At 41.9% G+C, this 23,510-nt stretch overlaps 1 protein-coding gene across 1 annotated transcript; it reads right to left on the bottom strand.

Moving 5' to 3' along the window:
- On the bottom strand, positions 1–23,510 carry LOC118789479 (T-box transcription factor TBX15-like). Its single transcript, XM_036545922.1, has 8 exons — positions 23,312–23,510; positions 16,163–16,370; positions 11,398–11,499; positions 8,549–8,720; positions 6,336–6,503; positions 5,732–5,796; positions 3,168–3,265; positions 1–803 (listed from the first exon to the last, which is right to left on the bottom strand). Exons 1-8 carry the CDS (start codon positions 23,508–23,510, stop codon positions 1–3), a joined length of 1,815 nt encoding a protein of 604 aa, XP_036401815.1.

Raw genomic sequence — 23,510 nt, 5'->3', positions numbered from 1 at the left:
TCACACCATGTGCACTGACATCTGAGAGGAAGCTCCGTACTGCCGCCCGTCACATGCCACTGCCCCCTGCTGGCTGCTGGAGGAAGTGCTGCTCATGTGCACACCATCCATCGCATTGGACAGGTACTGGCACTCGGCAAAGGCCCCGCCAGGAGACGGGGAGCAGAGCAGGCCCCCCTGGGCGGCTGTGAGCTTCTCTGGTGTGGCGGCCAGTCGGGGGGAGGTGGGGAAGGAGTATCTGTAAAGGCCGTAGGGGTTGTGCAGGGAGAAGGCGTTGTATGACCCCTGCTGGAGGTGGTGGCCCCCGGTGAACATGTGGGCTGCGGGGGAGGAGCCAGATGAGCTGGAGGTGGGGCCAGAGGTGGAGCCATGGGCGGAGCCACCTCCAGCCTGCATCACATACTGGAGCTGTGGGGAGGAGAAGGACCCCTGCTGGCCGCCGCTGCCGTTGGCCAGAGAGGCGTGGGCACCAGCGTGCATCCCCGCGGCGATCAGGGAGGAAGTCCTCTGGGGCAGGAAAGAGTCAGAGGGCTGGGCGGAGCCCGCGGCACCCCCTGTCTGCAGCCGGCTGTAGGAGCAGTCAGCCAGCCCGCTGTAGCCCTGCAGAGCAGCGACGTTGGCCCGGGCGCAGGGCGGGTACTCAGACAGGGTGCACAGCTGGCTCTCCCTGCAGCCCACGCCGAATGAGCCGGAGGACAGGTGGAAGGTGGGCGGGGAGCAGGAGGGGGACAAGATGTGGGCGGGGCCAGAGGGGGAGGGTGTCCCCGTGTTGGAGGTGCTGGGGGAGGTACCTGTGCTTCCACCTGAAACACACAAGAGGGACACAGGGTCAGCCTCCCAAAAAACAGGGGTAGTATCCCCAAAACCAGGTGCAACATCCCTAAAATCAGGGGGCAGCATCCTAAAATAGCAGGGCAACAAAGATGATATTACTATGCACTAAAAAGGCCAGTGCTGTAGAGGGGCAAGAAGCACAGAGCAGTGCTTCCTCTCTGCACTGCAGCATTGTTATTGCTGTGAAACATAGCGGCAGTGTAGCATAGCGGTAAGGAGCAGCGCTCGTAACTGAAAGGTTGCTGGTTCAGTTCCCTACTGGGATACTGCTGTTGTACTGCTGTTCAAAATATTTAACCTAGAATTGCCTCAGTAAATATCCAGCTGTATTTACATTTGTAAAATGGGTAACATGTAAAGATTATAACCTATGTAAGTTGCTCTGGATAAGAACATCTGCTAAATGGCAGTGATGTACTTTGTTTACCATCAACAATGCAACTAGCTGAGTGCACTACAGGGACCATTCCAACAGGGACAACTCCCCTCCGGGACTTTTATACCAGGCAGTGCAGCACCAGAGCCGGTAAGATAATGAAGGACCCCCATCACCCAAACCATGGACTCTTTCAGTGACTGCGGTCAGGCAGACGCCTCCGCAACCTCAAGGCCAACACTGAGAGGCTCCATAGGAGCTTCTTCCCCCCAGGCCATCAGAACACGAAATGCAGCTCATACTGGAGTCTAACTCTGTTCTGCACATTTTTCTGTCTTGCACATTTTTCTGTTGTGTTTTATATCTTCTTTAAGTTATTTCTTTTTATTTTTTTTTATTGTGAGTAAATTATATTTTTTCTGTTGTGAGTTTTGCACAGTCTGCCCTGCTGCCGACCATCATTTCACTGCACTGTACATTGTACCTTGGCATGTGACAAATAAAAAACTTTGACTTTGAACAATACATACTCATCTACATGCTCTGTTTCAGTGGATAACTTACGCACATCAGCACTATTCCAACAGGTCACTCGTCCCCCCGTCTGCTTTAAGACCAGGGAGTTATTTTTATGCATCACTTAAAGCGATAGGCAAGTAATAACAACTTTGACAGCTGTATGCATTGCCCCTATATCTGATCAATCAAAATCAATTCATCATTTTTTTCAGTCTGCTTATGAAAAAATCACCACAGAGCATTTCACAGTCAACTGGATTCCGGTCAGTCATATGCATTCAAAAAACATCAATTCCAAGACCCAGCAGACCTGTCGGGGGGGAAACGTCTCTGTGAATCAGAAAGCTCTGATCCCAGACAGAGTGCAGATTGGGTCTGGGAGTAGTCTCCTCTACAGAAACCTCCACTCAGGCCGTATGTTCGATTCAGGCGTACATGCGGCAACAGCATCTACTGAGCACATCGCGTCCAACCCGACAGCGCTACAGAACAGCGTGACAGCTGTTTCCAATCAATCACTTACTCTTTTATTGATGAAAATTTGGCTGATGTTCATTTTATGTGTGCTTGGGTTTTTTTTTTTTTGGGGAGGGGGGGAATTGTACTTCAAAACCATCCATAACTAACTAATGCTGTCCGTGCCTGGCTGGGCTCTAACTCTGAGCCACATGCCCTGGGTAATTACTCTACATTCGAATGCACTCACAGTGAGGGGGGGGGGGGGGGGGGGGGGGGTATAGTAGTGATGTCATGCTGGGACACCGGGCAGGAAGAGCGCTCTTCGGGGAGAGTTACTGATCGCCCGTCTGGAAGGGGATCCGCTGTCAGTGGGGCCACCGGTTCAAAGTCCTTAAGGAGCGGAGAGACTTTGCCTGTGACACGCACAGATTAATGAAGATATAACGGCTTTGGAGGGATGGGGGAGCGTGCAGATGTTGAGCTGGAAAGAGGAGGGCTGTGACGTCACCCCGGCCCGCGACAGAGGGAGCAGAAAAGAGCCTCGCTGCGGTTGCTTGTGCGGCTCACGCTTTTACATGTTATCCATTCACACAGCCAAGACGTTTGCTTCAGGTCACTGGTGCTTTTGGGTACAAACCAACAAAGGGCGTCTCACCTGGGAATCAACACTGCAACACTCTGGATACAGAGACAGTTGCTGTCACTATGAAAAGAGTTAAATCCAGTTCTTTTTACTGTACTATTGTACTAAAGCCACCTTCTCACCCCACAATGCCATTTTAACATGGGTTAAACAGGAGCAGTGGGTGGGTTTTAAGCCCAAAGGCATCCCCACAGGCCATGATGCTTTGAGACCACCCCAGACTGCTGTGGGAGGGGCAGTGAAAGCAGATCACCCAGTGACAGTGACTGGACACCTATTCTATCCGGAATTGGGGGATAAACTCACACAGCAGGGGAAGTGGAAGCTCAAGCATACCTTGCTGTTTCTGCATGCTGCTGAAGTCCTCAAACGTGAGTGTGCGGACTGGGGGTCTCCAGAAGGCATAGGTCTCCATGATCGCCTCCAGACCAGTCCTGGGCGGCGGGGTTCAGAGAAAACCAGAGGCACCACCGTTAAAAAGGAGCAGATTTCACAAAGTACATAAATCTGGGTTATGACTCCACTCTCCACTCTGTCTCTCTTCTCAGGAGCTGATTCTTTAGCTATTATAATAATCCTCACAGACACCCTTACCTTATTAATCTGCTCTGTTTATTCATAATAATCAATATAACAAACCCCCCATAAATGAAGATCCCCAAATTTACAACACATACAGCAATTAGTCATAAAATTATTTAAATCAGAGGAAATGGATACGTTCACATAAATATAGAGGAGTAAATTGTTTGACAATGGATTCATGTAAACAATACAGTAAATACATCATTGTTTTTGTCTGTGCACATCAATTTGTTATGTTAATTTTTGTTGGTGCTGTTTGGTTTTAAGCATTAATTTAATGCCCAATGAGAAGAAAAATCATTCAAAAAGTAACACTTGACATGTATGTATGCACTTTTTAAGTATGTAAATATTTCTAAGAAGCCAATACCCCTTATCCCCTGAAAATGTGCAACAATCCTGTCTTTCAGTGCCCAAAGTAACTGGCACGCATATTTCGGCACCATCAGAAGTGCTTTGTAAAACTAATCAGCTTCCCCTTATCATGCAAAGGTCTGTGTAAAGTGAGTATCCTTTCTCATTTATGCTCAACAGGCTTTTGCTTCATAGCTGTTTTGGATGGCGTTTACTTCATAACACGAGCGGTGTAAGCTCTGATTGCGTTCTGTGACGTAAATTACATATGAAACACATTTGTCTTGAGTCTTGCATATTTGGTACTCTTTGTCATAACTGAAAGCATTGTATCTGAAAAAGCAATAAGTCAAAAGTCAGAAGTCTTTCTGCACCTCTTAAACGGAACTTCAATCAGAACCAGATGAGTCCTGCGCTTTTTATTTAATGAGCGCGGCTTTTTCCAAACAAAATCGTTGTTTCAGAGGAGATTGTCTGTTTAATTTAAGGCTTCTTTAATTGAAACCGTAATTGAGCCCTGTTTAGGGGTGTGATTGCAATTGAATCATCTCATTTATTTCTTTTTTTAAATTTAATCACCGGATTAATCTTGATTGTTTTCTTATTGTCTGACAAGCTTAATTAAGACATAAAGTTAAGAAACAGACCCCAGTGTTTTCTCATTCCCCAGGGGTACGTTTTCTTCTTCAGAATCCAGTTTAATTTCTGGCATAATTTATAATGCTCATATTTTCCACACCGCATTGCACCGCATAATAAAAATAATGCAAACAAATAGACATTAATCACTTCACTTAAAGGGTTATTTATGAAGAAATTACACATCTATATTTAGACACGCAAAGATAATGCATATACAGTATATATAAATATCTTTTCATCTGTATCTTTTCTTCTTTTCTGCTGTGCAAATTTTAATGATGGTCCATAAATCCATAAATCAGATGCACTATTGTTAGTAAAGTGAAAAAAGATGTCTGAGATATCTGTGCTGATAATGGGGTCCAGATGGGCGTGCTTTCATGTGCTGTGGGCCTGTTTCTGCATTTTCCCCGCATACATGATAATTCAGCCCTAGACTCTCTGGCAACCCTGGGGTCTCCTCCCACTGAAGGATGCTGAGACAGTTCTCTTGCCAGGTGAGACAATGACTGTATGTGTCTGGAGTAGCACCATTATTGTGTTAAGGATGATCCCAGCGGGAGTATAACTGTATGCAAGGGGAGCTTTACTTTCAGTTGCTGTATTTAGTAGGTATGTATGTTGAACAGCAAAGTCCCGGCTTCACAGCAGAGAAAGAGCAATTCCCTTCCCCAAGAACATCACACTCCTTCTCTAATGAGTGATGGATACATTGACACTTGATTTCAGACTCCTTGCAAAAGCATAGTAGTAGCATAGTTTTTCATTTCCATATGAGGACCCATTTAAGCTAATTCTGTGGAAATGGAGTTTAATTCTTCTATACTTGTTCTAGTCTACCTTCAGTTCTCAGACTGCACTGTGAAGGTGGTCACATAGCACCTGATAATACCGGTCTACACACTAAACATACAGATGTGAATTCTAATTTTATACAGCCAGACACAAACCATCTTAGCATACAAACAGTAGAATGCATTATCAATTTAGCATTTGGAGTCCTTACTTAAACATATAATTGGCCAAGAATATTGCTTTGACTTGGTATTAATTTGACTTGACTTGGTTTAAGTTTGAGGAACAATAACACAATTTAACACAATTTGCCAGTGAAGAGGTAGTGGTGTAAAGTGGAACTTGGTTAACTGTGATCACTGCCTGTAGGTAGAAGACTGTTGCATACCCACAAAAGGATTTCACATCATCAGCTTTGATGTCTACTCTTATAAGTGTAAGGGAAACCAGATCATCACTGCATATTTTGGATGTGATACTTTAAAGGCAAAAAGTGAGACAGGCAGCGTGCGCTGGAATCTTACCTATTCCTCCCAGAGTCACGAAATCCTTTTGCAAATGGATTCCGGTCGATTTTTAGCCGTGTGATCTGTGAAAATAATGACAAAAAGAACTGAAATAAAGAACAGAAAAGCACTAATATTATATAAAGAACAAAAAAAACATCACAGATAAGCATAAATATCACAGAAAGTATTCCAAAACGTCACATGTCACGTATTCACTGCCGTAATATGTGAGAGACAGATGTACTTCTGTGTTTTCCGGCATTGACACAGAATGTGCTTCCTGGTTTGGTGTCACATCTATCAGGCAGTGAGCAGATGGAAGAGTGCTGCTTCTGTCTTCTCCTGCTGTGACAAACTAGGCCTTATTTCCTGCCCTACTGGGGGAAGAGAGGTCACTAGGAGTTGCAGCGATGAAATTTGGACAATGCTGATTGGTGGATTGCTCATCAGTGGATAATGCTGAATGGTTGGACGATCCTAAGTGGGGAGTACTGATTGGCTGGACAGTCATAGTGTTATTTCAGTTTGTGGGGACACCCACATGGATAGTGCTAGATGGTTGGCTACTCCTGATTGGACAGTGCTGCTTTGTTTTCGGGGTACAGAGTGCGGAACGGACCTGCTGGTTCTGATAGGCGGTGACGGTGGTGAAGACAGTCTCAGGGAAGCTGAAGGTCCGAACCCCATCTCCGCTGGGCACAGGCTTGGTGGGCGAGAGGTCGCTGCTGAAGTCCTTCCGGATCACATGCACGCGTGGCTGATACTTATGCATGGAGTGCAGGATGATCTGAGACCAGAGAGAGACATGTATCACTGTTACAGAGAGCAAAATCTTCATTACAAAGAGCATGATCACCATTAAAGAGAGTATGATAAAGAGGTGTGGCGTGAGGGGGAAAGCCACCCTGTGGGTGTGGTCTGAGGAGAAAAGCCCACCCTGTAGGTGGGGTTTGATTAAGAAACCCTGCACCTGTAGGTTGGGTTTGCTTAGGAAAACCGCCCCTGTGGGTGTGATGTGAAGGGGAAACCCTGCCCCTCTAAGTGTGGTGTTATGGGGAAAATCCACCCCTGGAGGTGGGGTTTGATTAGGAAACCCCACCTCTGTATGTGGATTTGATTAGGAAACCCTGCCCCTGTGGGTGTGGTTTAATTAGGAAACCCTGCCCCTGTAGGTGTGGTATCAGCAGAACAGGAGTGATAAGAGAACATTTCATGAATGTCCAAAGGGACTGTGTCAGGGCCTGCTGACCACACCCCATCTGTTTCTCATTAGAGCCAAAGTCCCTCTGCTGTCATTGGGGGCTTGGGGTCAAATTAAAAAAAAAGGGGTTTGAAAGCAGCACAAAAGCAGGGGCAGGCCACCCCCGCCCGGTTTGAGCCTGAGGCTCGAATGCTGTTTCAGATGAAGCAGGCGGATCCAGACCCGCTAAACTCAAACAGCATGGCAGAGACACTCTCTGTGGCCATGCTGGTCAGCCAGGCGTGTCCCCTGTCCCTCAGCTTCCCCCTGGCTTCCAACCAGCTCATCATGTAACCACAGGGGACACAAAACTAGAAACTATCATTTACGCATTCCAGCACCAAAACGTTCTTGTGCTATTGCTACAATACTGTTCTGATGAGAAGCTATTACCATAATGTCACAGGAATGTTGTAATAATGCTTTAATGAGAGTCTTCCCCTTCCCTTTTTAACACAAAAAATATTTAATCCTCTTTCTTCTTGAGTATGTCTTACTGTCAGAATGTCCATTTGAAGTGATTTTCACAGTGTTAGCGTTCCTGTATAAGCATGTGGTAAGACAGAACAAGATAAGGAGAATTTACTGCGTCCTCGTATTTCTTTCCTGGACCAACAACCTGTAAAACCAACAACCTGTGAATATATGTAATTCTGAGCCCATTTTGCTCGGAATTATGATGTTTTTTACTCCCTGCTGTGTGTAATTATAGCATGAATGATGATATGAAAACACAGCTCAGTTAAAAAGTCTTTGTAGGTTGTTATTATATAATGGCTTAAGCGTACTGCCAGTGATAATAAGAATGATTTATTGTAATTCCATCACACCCAGCAGCTTTAATCATGCTATTTTTAACAGTGAGAATGGGCTCTGCTCTGAGCAGCTACAGGAAGCCCAAGACAGTCCGTCAGCCAATGAGAATGAGACTCCATCTGGCATGCACTCTCCCCGCTGCCAATGAGAACAAGACTCTGGCCCACAAACACACTCTCAAAGCAACAGGAGTGCCTTTTTTTGGGGGCTCCGGGTATATTCTGGTCCAACATCTGCTCTTAATTTCTTAATTTACCCAATCATTTGCTCAGTTTAGCATTTTCTGATAAAATGATGCACAACAGTTGAAGGTTGCACATGCGGTCTGCTCTGACATTGTTGACTGCAGTGTAGTGTGGGGAAACACAGTGCAAATGCATTGAGCTAATGAACAAATTGGACCAATTAAGACAGGGGCTCATTGGTTGGAATACAATCCATCATAACGCCTACACTGGAACCCAGGGTATTGATTTTGACACCTCAGCAATATTGCTAAACTTGCCCACAAATCAAAATAATAGTGGCTGCTTCTTATGACTCATGTATACAGGGGTAAGGCTGTCTGTGTTTTAAACAGGTATACATGTATAATGTTGTTTCTGTTTATACAGGTGTACAGACATAAAACTGTACTTTTCATGGGCATGCAGGAGTGTGAAGAGGTATGAATGCCAGAGATATAAAGGTGTGTGTATAGCCGTGTGGGTCACAGCTTTAAAGGCGTGTGTACAGGTGTGCATGTCACAGCTGTAAAGTGGCACAGGGCCACTCACATGTCCCTGGTCGTCCAGCTCATTGTTGGTGAGTTTCAGCTTGTCAAAGCTGACCACCTGTCTCATCCAGGTGTCCCCGGAGGCCAGCGAGTCGGGGTGGATGTACACACGTGGGGGGACGGGGGAGTCGGCGTTCCCCGCCACCATCCACTTGGAGCTATGATAGACGTACCTGGAGAGATACACCCCAAAACACAGAGATCAACCCCAGAAACCATAACAGAGAAACAGGAACAGAGTGATCAAGCCTGGAATCACATGCCTCCACTGTTGAACCCTCTGGTTGATATATTACGCTTTTTCATGTATTGGCAGCTTTAAAAACATGAAAACATGTTGTATCAAAGTAGTACAGGACAAGTAAAATGGTTTAACATAAACACAAAGACGGTGCAAGATCACCGTGCTCTCTGCACTGGGTACTGATGTTGGGTTTGAAGCAGAAAGAAGCTGAAAGATCGTGCAGGGAAAGATCTTAAACTTCCGACCCTCTGCTCTTTTTATGATCGTTTCTCCCTTGTTATACCCGTTCATGTGCGGCACATCTGCATTTCGAGAAAACATCAGGATTATCAGTATACTTCCCACGAATGGCCATCGCTGCACTCATCTCAATATGGGGTACATATTGGGTTGCCCGGTGATCTTTAAGCTGGCAGCCAAAGAGGACGTGCGCTGCTGGCCTATAGACAGCTGTTTGCCTTTAGTTCTGGCCGTTAGAACAGGAGAATGAGCTTCACTAAAATGCCTCAGACACCAGAGCAGGAACATTGGGGGAACAGCTCTCATACGGCCCCTTTGTTATTGCTTACAGTCATTAACGGCACACAGCGCATAGCAGGCGCCGTGTAATTTCCTGTTTGGAGCACTGTTTAGGGTTATGGTCCGTGTAGCAGGGAAAGTGTTAAAGAAGGAAGAAACTTTAGCCTGAAACACAACTGGAAATTTGATTAGTCCCTTTCATCTCTCGTAAATCTGCCATCTGGCTCCAGCACAATCAATAAAGATCTGACTTTATATGACACCCGCCTGGACAGAGGAGAGAGGAACACCCCCTTCACCCTCTCACCCACATCCTACAGAGCTCACAATGCCCTCCTCATTATCGTACACACACACACACACACACACACACACACATACACACATGCATGCACACACGCTCAAACACAAAAATGCACACATACAGACATGCGTATAGAGACACACAAACGCATACACAGCACACACACAGACGCACATAAACACAAACTCACATTCTCTCACGCATCCTCACAGACCCACACACACTTCCTGGCATGCAAACACACACGAACACACATACGCACACACTCAAACATGCCTTCACACACATGCTGGGATGTGAGCAGTGTGTACAGTAGTGTGTTTTAAAGGGTGAATGTTGTGAGTATTTAGAGCATGAGATATGGCATCTGGACAGAATCACTTTCTTCTCCTTCACCTTTGTACCTCCGTATAAAGTTTCAGTATCACCAAGAGGCAGTACTGGCAGCTGCAGCGTACAGCCAGAGGAGAAGAAATCATTTTCAGAGCTTAACACAGACTTGGACAATTTCAGATCTTATTTCAGTGACTTTTTCATTTTAACAGGCCATAAGCTAAAGTAAACCCAGTAAATTCTGTGTTTGATCAGTACAGGATTCCATATTTCTACAAACCGACAGTGAGGGAAAAAATGATACATTCCTTACTGCGCAAAACCAGAGTTTGAAATGCATTATGGGAAATTCCCCAGCCAGGAAGAATATCTAGTTTAATTTTATGGGCATATTTGGTTTTTAATGTCTTCTGTGCTTTTGTGTCTCTTTAAGGAATTATTCAATAAAAACAGTGTCTCTCTCTATAAAGCAAACATAGTTTTAACTTTAACTGAAAATAGAAAGAACAGCCCTGGCAAACATACACTGCCATATAGAAATAATTAGTTATCCTGCTCCAGGATGATGAGAAAGCTCACTTATTTGACTAAAACAGGAACTCCCCCAGTCATACATGCAGTAACACTCACACAATGTAGCCACAGCATCACTGCAACTTAACCGTGCTGCTACAACATAATGAGAATATCAAATGTTTGCCTGGTTTTCAGCATCACATCACATATCTGGTGGCTAAAAGTGAGAAAGAAAAATCCTACACAAACTGGTATAGTATTGGTATAGTGCTAGCAAGTACAGTACCAACAGCAGCAAATATTGCATAGATACAGTACTTATAATAGCAGATATGATATAGTATACCATAGTGTAGTTATAGACAGCAGATAGCCCTGTTCTGCCTCTCTCTTTCTTCTCCCATCTTCTGATTTATTGAACCCTGAGCTCTGCTTTATGCCAAGAAACCCATCCAGGACTTTATACCAAAGTTCTGCTCAGACATTATCAAAATAAATATCAAATCTCCTGTTCTCGGCTGATTTCAAAATCATTGTCTGGTCTTCCCTATAAAACGAACTTCAGCAGTTCAGCTTCAACTTCACTGCTTAGTCAAAGAGGCTACCAACTCTCAACCTTTCTCTGATTAAAGCAGACACCCTTCCTAAACGTATGAAGCTCATTAAAAATCTATTTAAAACACGTTCTATTTAAAAGACATTCACAGCTTCTTGTGAAACAAGATAGTTCAGAGGATTCAAAAAGGTTGACGTGTCACTATACATACTGATATAATGAAGGGAAATCTCAAATACTTAGTGTTGAGTAGTGTATACATTGTAAGATACCTACCTGTAATCATTCTGTCAGTGGTGCGTACTGTACACAGTTTAGGTTATATACCTCCAATCATTTTATCAGTGGTGAACTGTCTATGCAGAGTTGATTATATACCTGTATCTCTTGCTGTCCACAGGCACTATATCCATAGAAATGTAGTACTGCTGACGTGGATCCAAACCCAGAATCTTCACTCTCATTGCAGGAAACATCCTCCTAAGCAAAAGACAGAGAGAGAGACAGAGAGAAGGCGCAAGGGTAAATTATATGACATCACTAAATCTATGTGCTCAGAAAATAAATGTTGCATTTATCAGGGAATAATAGAACAGATTTCTTCACTCAAATGCATAGACAGTGACAGCACTCCAGCAACAGTCATCTACATCAATCTTTTGGCTTTAATGCTGAAGAAGTCTGCAGTCCCTGGGCTCACTCTGCATGGCACCGAAGCCAAAGTCCTGCTCTTGTCACATGACCTGGTCCTGCTGTCACCCACAGAGGAACCATGAGAATAAGAATAAGATAAGAGTTGTGAAATTTCAGGAAAAAATATCCAAATCCCGAGTAAACACCATTTTAGTCTGGGAAACACCACCCTAGCTCAATGTAAAAAAAATACATATAAGGCTAAATTAGGCAATAATCCATTGGTTAATAACTAACATAAAAAAATCAGCAAAAGAGGATTCAAATTTTGATTTCATTTGAGACACAAGCTGAACCAAACTCACTCCTGGAGCTGAATCCAGAAAAGAGCCCCGTCAGCCAGCTGGTCCTGAAACTCACGGAACAGACCAGCACCACTGTCAGTTTCACAACAGCAATACAAGAGCAATTCCAATCAGAGTAAACCAAATTATAAAACATCTCAAATACGTTTTTGTGGAACACATCTACGCACTAAAACTCAGAATGGTATACTATCAGACCCCAAGAGGATATTGTACCCTGCCAGAATATCTGATCCACAGTCAAATATGCGAAGCAGGACCTCATATTGACCAAATATCACCTGAATGACCTCAGTCTGGCCATTTGAAAAGGGCAGACACAGGTGATCCTGACAAGACAGGGAAGACAGGCTCTGTGATCAGTGTGAAACTAGAGAGGTTGAGACAGAGATTAAAGTTCTTTTACAATGTGTTCATCCTCCTAGTGTCACTCTCCCATTGAAATAAGATGACTGACACAGTAAAAAATATCAGTCATGCTCATGCATCAATCAAACTATGTGTATATACATGTGTGTGTGTCTGTGTGCATATCCATGACTTTTACATACGTGGCCCCTGTGTGTGAGGTCTGTACTGTGTGTATGCTGTATTTTCATTCAATACTAAGCAGTTGAATAGAACTCATTTGAACTGAGAGAAAGGAGGGAAGGATAAAGAGTGAGAGAGGGAGGGAGAGAGAGAGACCAAGGGAGAGATTTAAAAATAGGAAAAACACTGACAAAGTATAGTCTCAATGAGCATGGCCCGGCCATTGAAAAGAGGCCAGCACAGAAAAACAGGGCTACCTAAAGAGGACCGGCTGCGCTCACGCTGCCAATCCAAAGAAACCGAGACAGAGCTACATTTCACTTTGAAATGTGAAAAATGTATGAAATTCCAACAGATGTATTTCCCCAAAAATAATCAAAATATGCCCCACATTCACCCTTCTCTCTGTGACAATCAAAAACTTCCCCTCTTTTTGGTAGCCAAAAGGGAATGTTGTATACTGATAGTGCAGTGTATTTGCGCTCGACACCATCTGAGGGAATGAACAAACATTTGAATATATATTTTTCTTCTTATTAATATACCTGATATTAATTCATTCCCTTTTCTTTTGGTATAAAACACGCAGGTCTGTTTTGTATATACATCCCAGCATATCTATAATTTTGTTCTGCCATTTTTATAATCAAAATTAGAAATGTTAAATGTCAGTTGTGTAGGTTTGTTGTTCTTTATTATCATCATTACTATATCATTTGTGTATAATGTTGCATTGTTCTTTCATGCCAATAAAGCAAACCCAGCTGAAATTGCAATTACATACAATTACTTTGCCATTAACTTTGAGCACCACATTTTAGCAGGCTTTAGCAGGCTGGTCCCTGTTTAATAAACTAAAACTAAACGAAACTTCTGATATGCGAGAATTGAAAAAGTGTAACACTTCCTGATTGTTTCAGTGTTGTTTTATTTTAAAAGGTAAAGATGAAGCACCACAGCACGTATATCAGATATCACTACATTTTAGTTTATGTAATTATTTTCAACCAATGAATCCGTACGACACTGTTACCACACACCACACAGAAGCAGGATCCGGGTGCTGCGTTTAGGCCTTTCTGTTACCTCTGCTTTACGAAAGGAATACAGCATATGCAGCATTTTAATTCATCCTTGTATTTATTCAGTTCGGCTCTAAATTCCTGTCAGACTAAGCCAATGTACAAACTGTGAACTGTGTACACTGTACAAAGCTGCTAATGTGAGAGACAAACAATAAATATGAAAAAGTAAATAAGTGATTTTCCCTGATTATTAAAGGGCTTGTTTATACGTGTTTCACCCACCAGGCAGTAAATATTATGGAGACTAAAACATGTTCTGTATTCCATCAGGGAAAATGATGATATTTCAGTGCATGAGCTGACCATGAATTTCCTCTAACTAGCAATATGGCTTCCTGTGCAATTTCACCAACAGAACTGAGGCTGTTAGCTATGTGGCCCTATTAAAGTCTAAGACTGAACACAGTTTTAACATTTTAACTTGATTCCTCATTTTACGCTTCAAAAAACTCGGCATTTCATTCATTTAAGTGTCATAAATACTTCCCTTTGTAATGAAAATAAGGGCTTTATGTCACCTGCTTTGGGAATTAAAGGGGTGTTCGCACAAGCACAGAATAAACACGGTGTTTCCACCTGCAATGACATTTAAAATGGCGTTTACCAACATATATTTCATTTAAAAACAACGTGGATATTTACTAGTACAATACAGACGATATCCAGTTTGGAAATCAGCGGTTGGTTCAGAAAAGTACAACAACAACTACAACATAATAATAATAATAATAATAATAATGATAATAATAACGTGGGTGCTGTTGTTATTATTGTTATTGTGGCTGTTGTCATTTATTTATTCACTTACAAGGTCAAAGTGTATCATTTTTATGAATTCGTTAGTGCAAGTAATTTGTTAGTGCATAGTAGCCTAATTAGAACAATAATAGATTCCAAATATATAGACATTACTTCTGTATTTTGGCATATTGGTTGTTTATTAATCATCGTTCTTCGATCATTACTTCTGTTTTGTATTGTATTTGTTATTTATTTTTCATATGATTTATTGTTATTATTTATTCAGTGGCGTGGACTACACAGCAATCGCTCAGCTGAGAAAATATATTCGCCAGGAGCGAGTTTAAATAGGAATGGAAGCAGTTAAAAGAATACATCTAATTCAATTATTCACCACGGTTGTCGAAATAAATATTATTAACGTTAAACAAATCATTGCTTAGCCATACATGTTTATTCTAAACAGCAGCGATTTTTCTGAATGTGCGCGCGCGCTCGCGAACTCTACGTCATCATAAAACAGGAGATAATGCCTTTTAGCGTCAATAAACGTCTTCAGAAATTCCAAAATAAACAGAACACAATTCACGCAACAGGTAGGCTACCTGATAAATATATATTTTCAATACACATGACTTTCAGTTACATTTGATTATCCACGTTAGTTTTGCCGGGGCTTAGATGAAGGCGTTCGGTCGTACAATGACTTTCATTTAAATTATTATAATGTCTTCTCACTTAATCATTATTTTTAAATAGGGTAATGTGTGAGTAATTAAAGATATCAGAGATTGTCTTATTATCATTAATAAAATACTGCGCATAGTCAACAACATCAAACGAAGTTCTCACGACCATTAATTTTGTTTCTCAATTTTATTTTCTTTATGGAGAAAATGCCATAGCCTGAACTGTTTAAACCCAATTTTTAAAATCGAAATGAGCAATTCATCAAAAAAAAAAAAGTTTCTACCCAGATTTCTATCGCGAGGAATGCTGAACTAATCCATTAATCCTTGTTTTTAATGTCGAGCTGATCGTAAAATTATACACGCAAGTGAAAGAACCGAGCGACCCGGCGAGGGACCGAGAGGTCTTCCGAGGAAATGTGTAGGTTAAGTTATATGCCCAGGCTGTAACATAACTGCTGCCCCAAAGAGAACCGAAAACCGAAAACATATTTCAAAGAAATTAATTAGAAACAGGTCACACTGGCGCTTATTCACGCGGGAAAGCCCTGGTGCGTGAGACAAGGCCCGGGATCACAGAGCGGGGGCTCCTCCAAGGACCTTGCGCCCTCATGTGCTGCATATTAGCACCCCTGAGTCCGGCTTTTCCCCTCTAGCGAAGCCGCATTTCTTTGCAAAACAAGTGCGAGACGTGTGTGGGCCTCCTAAACTTTCTGCTCAGCCTGTCATAATCGTGGAAAAAGATTTCAATGATATTAAAATTTGCTTTGACTTTTTGTTTGCGTTCGTTTCATGGGTTTGACTGAGGGCATTATAAAATTCAGATCATCTGAGAAAATATGTCAAAATATGTATCGCGTTTATCTTCACATACAGTTTAAGTTACAGAGTCATATTACTCTACAATAGTTTCTTCAGAGTCTGACATGTAATACTAGGCTATTCCATAAAACACTGGTCATCAACAGGGGTTAATGTGAGTACATTTATTAGAATACATTTTAAGTATTAGACACATGTTTCATAAACCTTTTTGGAGAGCGCTGGTGTGTAACTTATTTATGGTTTGCGTGTCGTGCTAACGGTGGGGGTCTGTTACCTGCCGGCCTTGGTGATGATCATCTCCGTGCCGATGTCGTGGAACCGCTTCCAGAGGTCGGCGCATTGCAGCTCCACCTGGATTTCCTCCATTGAGGAGGGGGGTGAGGGGTCGCAGGGGGTCGGGGGCAGGTCTATGGGGGAGCCGAACGGGCAGGACGTCCTTCCGGCCAAACCTTCGCCGTCTGAGCCGGGACTGGTCTCCGAATCTGCGAACGGCAGATGGCAAGCCGTTTACAAAAAAACGGAATATTGGAATGAATTTATAATAGTGCGCTGGGTAGTTTGTAGTTTATAGTGCAGCTGTTTTCAAGAACAGGAAACAATCACACTAATCTTAGTCGATTTTGATGTGGAAGAAGGTTTGGAAACAGTTATTTTCTGTTTTTGAGGTCACAAGAACCGCACGTGACCTGCTCTGCAAAGTGCCTTGTGCCCTTTTATGTGGATCGCTATCTGCAGGTATCACGCATCAGGCTTATTTCTGATTTAGGGACGCTGATGCCTCTGTTCCATCTGAAACCAATATGAGATTAGGTCACATTATTGCTTAAGGTCTAATTTATAATTTTTTAAAATCACTTGATTATAGTTAGGATCTGTTTCTCAGCAGGGTTCTCGACTCCCGCTGGATAGATGGCACAAGCTACTTCTTCTGCTCTTACATGGATATTGCTCCACACGCATAAGACCAGACGTGTCCTGGGAAAACTACAAAAGCCCATTCAATTTGGGTTTAGTTTCCTGTTTTGTACAAATGAACACTCAAGCTGCGCATGAAACACGTCTAGGACTCTACTACTCTACTTTGTATTTTGGGCATGGTGCCTTTCCTCCCTTGAAATGTTGAAGGGAAGAAAAGGGAGAAAAGACATTTGTGTTTCACACAGTATTAATTTTTTTCATCAGTTGCGTACAGTTTGTGGTAGAGGATTCCTTCTCCCTGCTCCATGACTCAGACATTGTTACAGAGAGCTTGTCATCCACAGAGCCGAAGTTAGTCCGGTTCTGACATTACAGGCAGTCCCCGGGTTTCGCATCACTTCACAGAAGTGAACTCATCCTCATTACGTAAGCTCCCTTAAAATATAAAAATGTATAAATATAACAAAATCTGAGATGCGTAGCAATATACTGAAATACTCTTTACTGAATTTGCCATAGGCAGTATAAAAATATGTGATTTGAACATAATGCACATCAGTGTACGATAAGTATAAAATGTGAGCTATGCAGCGACTTCAAGAACACAACCCTCTACTGTAGTAACTCAGGGGGTCGTCTGTGTAGATCACATGGCAGCCTTCTTAAAATTGAGGTTTCACTGTGTTTACTTCTCATCTGGCCTGCAGAGCACATTTAAATAATGTAATGCAATGTAAAATATTTGTTGTGTCACAGAATTCAACTAGCTGATGTCTTACCAACAGTAATCCTTTGTTTTCTTCAAATCAAAAGTCAAAACTCAGACTTCAATCAAATGTTTGCAAATTTGGATCAGTAAAGTAGATTGGATAATTCGCCACATGGTCACATATTATGAATCCTCCTCAGATAGTTACAACCTTTCTCAGACCATGTTTTGTACTGCGGTCCACAGCGTACACAAACAACAAGATGATCCAGTCCAAGCATGCTTTGCAGTAGTACCAACATGGGGATTAGTCCAGAGAGTGAAAGTACAGGCATGCAGCAACACTGACACAGGCAGATACAGATAGACACAGACACACACTGAAAGATACAAGCATTGGCTGCTCTGAGAGGGACCCCAGAGTCAAAGACAGACATGTTTTCTCAGAATGTCAACTCACAGACAGTACATTTCTATGATAAATAAATCAATCATGCTCCCTATTCCAAAAACCAAAAGAAATGTCCCAATTATCCTGGGGTGAGTACCCCTTTACCACAGTAAAGCTGGAATCATTCTGACTCATTATACCTGTTCATAACTATCACTATCACTAACACTATCACTATTTTATTCATAACTATCACTGTAATTATATTACTAATTAAATATTGCTTTGAAAACACATTTTTCATGATTTTCCATAATTGTTAGGGTGTTGAGTCTGTCCTGTACCAATCAGCGGTAAACCTAGAGGGAGTGCAAAAAAGACACCGATGACATTTATTCAATTGGTAGACAGAGACGAGAGGGAGAGGGAGCTTCCAACCTCCTGTTCTCAGTGTAATTGAAATGACACTCAGAACCTCTTTCTCTGGAAGAACATGGTGGCGGATTGGGGGTGTTGGTTACCCTTGAGCTCCAAATGCAGCTGTTGATAGCATTATTCCCTCTGCTCTAACATGCTCTTTGTAACTATGCCTGCAGCATCACGGGGCATCCGGTAGGGCCCCTGTAATATTTGGCATTCTGAATAGTTCTGCAGGAACTCTAAGTTGCTCTGTAGGACCCCCTCGTAGTGTTGGATCTCTGCATAGCCCTGCAGAGCCCCTTCATGGTGTTGGCCCTCGGAACATCTCTGTAGGCCTGCATTTAAGCCAGTTTGCTTCTCCAGGCCCATACATGATTGTTTGCCCAACTAGAAGTCAGCACAACAGCCGTCAGGTACTAGGGATGTGGATAACCTCACAGCAGCAGCGGGGAGAGCGGCGGGTGAACTGCCTGTATCGATGGAGTTTATCCTGTGAATTACCGCAAACATGTAATGCCGAATAACAACATTGTTAAATACTGGGGGAAAGATTTGCTGCATGTGCCTTTTTAGATATAAATGAACTTGTGGCTGAACAAAAGAATCATTCACTGTGTTGGGATTAGCTGGATTCATTAAAACAACTTGAAGTACTAATGACCGTGGTTACAGTTGTATTGTGAATTAATAATAAGCCTGAAATCCTCAGTACAATGTGAAGTCTCAGTCTGATGACATAGGAGTATGGAATTATATGCATATTAACACAGATGATATTATAGGCAATATTGAAATTGGCACAGAAGTATGGAAGACACAAAGAACAGATGGCAGAGGAGTATGGAATTATATGTATATGAATCAGATCTCCAGATACAAGTGAATTTCATGCTGGGCCTGCAGCGTAGATATCACATATTAAAGAAGCGATAAAAACACTGACGTGTTTAAAAAATACAGAGGGATTTTACCTGCATTAAAATGGCACTCATTTCAACCTGTTCAGGACTCTGTACGTTAAAGCAGTGACTCTAGACTAATGGATGGAGAGTGCGGGACAAATAAGCACTTGATTATCTTTCAAGAGTTACAACATCTGCCAACATGTCCCCAATAAGTCCATGCACAGATTCCGTGGCAAAACAGCAAAATGTACACCTGATTTTTAAAATGTCTTCATGGTTTCTTCCTTTCGTTTTTGAACAGTGCACAAAGACAAACACAATACTTACTAATTTGTTCTTTAATTTCTGTAATTATATTTGAGGTTTTTTTAATACCTGTATAGCTCTGAGGTTCACAAGGGGAATTCAATCAGGTCTGAATGCTATATTTTTCTGGGAAAATGTTTTTGCAGTATTTTGCACTATCTCAGCCGCTGCCCTTCCTTACTTATCTCTCCAAATGCCGTCTTTTCCCACAAAACACCACTGCCTCACACCAAGGACTCAGTGAATAACTGTGTGTTCTGTTTCTATTCTGTTCAAAGCCTAATGTGGAGACACCAGCCACCAACCCCCACAATATATACATTAATACTCACGTGTCCCTCGCAACTCTGATTGGCTCAGGCATCTCCCGACCAGTCTTCGAAGATGTACATATATAATTTGACCAAGACGGGTCTCCTAAACTCCATTGATATTCTATTCACTTCCAACTACTCACGAACAGTGAGCAAGCGTCCAGTCGTTGGCTTGATGCACACTACGCTTTATTAAAAAAACATTACTTGTGAAAATATATTTAGAAATAGTTGGGCCAGCAGAAATAACCAACAGACACTTAATGTATTAACCTCCTTTCCTTTTGGTACGGTCTCTGCTTTGGTCCAACACGACGCTCCCGGCGCGTTTCGGACTTTGCAGTCTTCATCATGCTTTTGTCAACGACATCATTAGTATCATTATGCATATTTATACAAAATGTATAACCATCTTATTTACAAAACAGCGTCATGTCTGTTTTGTCTTATTTCAGTCTGTGTGTGTGTGTGTGTGTGTGTGTGTGTGAGTGTGCGTGATTGTTCATGATGAAATTAGTATCAACGTTAATGCACGGTGAGGGGGAGGGGGGTTGAATCGTGATGATATTAGTATCAGCGTCAACGTATATTTATAATTCTTTGGGTTTTCCTCACATGAGAAAAATTGCCTTTTATAGTACATCTATTTTTAATATTTACTTTTTTCATTTACATTTATTTATTTAGCAGACGCTTTTATCCAAAGCGACTTACAAAAGTGCATACAGTAAGTTAATATGCTCCCTGCACAAATGGCATTTGACATCGTGGGAAAAAAATAAATTACACGCAATATTTTGTTAAAGTTTTAATAGCATCCGCATGATGATAATACAATATTTCTAGCTGAGTCGAGAGAGAATATGTCCTTAACAAAAGTTTAGCCTTGAATTAACAACGCGCCCCGCGCTGTCCCGTCCCAGGCAATCTGTCAGACCGCGGCGCGCGTGCCCCTCGCTTCATGTCTCGTGCTTTTACGCCTTCCCTGCAAACACGCACGCGAGAATCGCGCTCGAGTTTGGACGTTTGTGTGTGTGTGTGTGTGTGTGTGTGAGGGAGAGAAATAGACATGCAGGCCGACAGACGAAAAGAGGGAGAGATACTCGGGTTTCTCTGCGGAGAAAAGGGTGCATTCCTGCGCAGGCTGAGACTGGGTCAGCCCTTGCCTGGTTTTGACATTAGTTTTGTTCAATAACGAGATAGCTAATTTTCCACTATGTTAAACTGAATTGCTGACAGAAATGGTATCGAAGGCACCTCGAATATCCCGTGCGTCACGACCAGTCTCTAAAAATATCTGGACTCCGCATCTGATCATATAACAGCTTATTAGAATTAAAATGTGGTCCTTTGGAAATTAATTTTTAAATGCTAAACATCTCAGTGTGGTTTGTATTTTGTTTCATTTTATTCACCTGTTGATTGTAGTTGCGAATGAAATCCGAAAAATGCACAGAGAGAAAGCTTAAAATCAATAACAGTATAAATCTAAATTACTTTGAAACACGTATATGTTAATCAGAATAATTCCAGACCGTATAGCGAGATGAAATCATTCACATTTTTTTCATTCACGGATGCACATTTGTGATATACTACATGTAAACAGAAATAAATAGGTAAATGCTTCAATTTAGATAATGTTACGCTATTTTAAAACTCCTGTTGTGCGCTCACTCCGACTGCTCTGCCACACATTACACGTGCACTGAATCGCCAGTCTCCCATACTGTGTTTATTTTACATTTTGACGTGGCTGTAAATATAAACAACCTTGCCCGCAGAAATCAATCAGCCAGTGAAGCCACTGTATTTATTGCACGCAGACGTCTGAACATCTAATCGTTTTACCAGTGAATAAAGGCCTGCACCATAATGAAAACTACTAGCTATGTTAATATTAATTTTAAGAAAATTTGTGAGCGTCAGGAACTATGCAATTATCTTAGGTTTCAATGTAGACTACGCCTTTTAAATTGATACCATAATTATCTGCGATAAAAAAAAGCTTCAGTTGGTGACTCAGTTGGTTAGATCATTACGTTGCACTGTGTGTATAGCCGCAAAAAGACATGAAGAGAAAATTTAATCTCCAAGTGAAAATTGGTTCAGTTGAACGGTGAGATAGATCACGCGGACTGCTTTTACTTTTTGTCAGATGAAGATGCGTGTGTTTTGCCGCTGTCCAGCGCTAAACTATAGGGGCCACGAACACGTCCAATAAATGCTGTCATTTTGCAGTTAAATTTCGCTCCTCTGTGCTTAGGTGTTTTTTTCGAGGAACTTGCCCACTAACAATAAATAACGGGCGTTCTGGTTTGCAAAGTCAAAAGCGGCAAGGTCAAAAGAGCTTTGCGCTCGCAACATTGGGCACCGGGCAAAGTAGAAATATTTGTCTTAATTCGGCAAATTAAAGAAATTCTTACTATGCAGAATGGACGATGACGTACATACACACGATGCACACATGACACACAAATTTTGTTTCTAAAAATATGGACATTATAAGTACACTAGCAGATTGAAGGTTAGTACGCGTGTCTACGAGGCATTGTCATATATATTTTTTAAAAAAGCTATACATTTTACTGTTTATTCAAAATATTGTATTCAGGGCATATTTTCGGCTGTCCATAAATTCCATAAAGGTGATACTTAGGTTATGCATCTTGGCATTTTACTGCAAGATGCCTGATGATTGTTTTATGATAAATCAGTTTTTTTTTTTACAGAGCTCAGAAAAGGAGTCCTTCACGCATGTCTCGGAAAGTATGAAACAATAACATCCTATCCATCACAAACGATAATGGCTATGTATTTGTAATCCAGTGATTACAATTCCAGTGATATTATCATGAAGAAAGCTGTCAGGTGAGCATCAAGGCCCGAACCCGCAATATCATCACTGAGAGGGACAGGGTGAGTGTCCAGCTTGGGCATGAGTGCAGATTCTCAGCACAGTGAGTAAGCTTGTTTAATGAAAAAAGAAAAAAAAAAGTAAATTTCGCATGTAAAAATTGATGTTAAAAAGGAAAATTGAAAACAGCTGAAAATGATTGAATTATGCTGCCATTTGAAAAAAGTATACATATATATATATATATATATATATATATCAATTATAACAGACACATTCAACGTTATTTTATATTAAACACATTTTACATTCACTTATTTTTGCTTTTATGGCATTATAAATCAGCCTACTAATTAGCTCATTATTGTTTTCGGAATATTACTTTTAATAGGCCTATGATATTATTTGATGAGTACAAATAGAAGAATATTTTACCCACATGAATAAAATATTTTGAGTCGAAAGGGGGTCTGGTTGTGCACTACTTTCCACATGCAACCTAATCCGCGTGTGTAACAACGGTGCTTCCTGCAGCGAATGATGTGTCTTTCAAACAACAGCGGCTAAAACACAATCAGTTAAACATGGCCATTCCGCACTAACCGGGGTCAATGTCCAGACAGTGCGCCGTGTCCTCGTCTCCTACGTGTCCGTTGTTCGCGAGGCTTTCCATTGACAATTCCAGCTCTTTTTCCTCCCAGCCGCGTAGTTTCCGCTTTTTGTTCGTCCCGATCAAAGCCTCCACCGAAAAGGCGTGCGCCCTAGAGCTCAGAACTGCGGCGGATCGCCTCCTGTCACTCAT

Source organism: Megalops cyprinoides, chromosome 14 (assembly GCF_013368585.1).
Source record: "Megalops cyprinoides isolate fMegCyp1 chromosome 14, fMegCyp1.pri, whole genome shotgun sequence".
NCBI classification, from domain to species: domain Eukaryota; kingdom Metazoa; phylum Chordata; class Actinopteri; order Elopiformes; family Megalopidae; genus Megalops; species Megalops cyprinoides.
This window is presented reverse-complemented; position numbering and strand designations above follow the sequence as displayed.

Coding starts and splice junctions, on each gene's coding strand:
- LOC118789479 (XM_036545922.1), bottom strand. CDS start 23,510: ATGAGTGACAGGAGGCGATCCGCCGCAGTTCTGAGCTCTAGGGCGCAC. Junction 6,504..8,548: donor AGCTGGACGACCAGGGACAT/GTGAGTGGCCCT, acceptor CTCTGGTCTCAG/ATCATCCTGCACTCCATGCA. Junction 804..3,167: donor CAGCATGCAGAAACAGCAAG/GTATGCTTGAGC, acceptor TGTGTGTTTCAG/GTGGAAGCACAGGTACCTCC.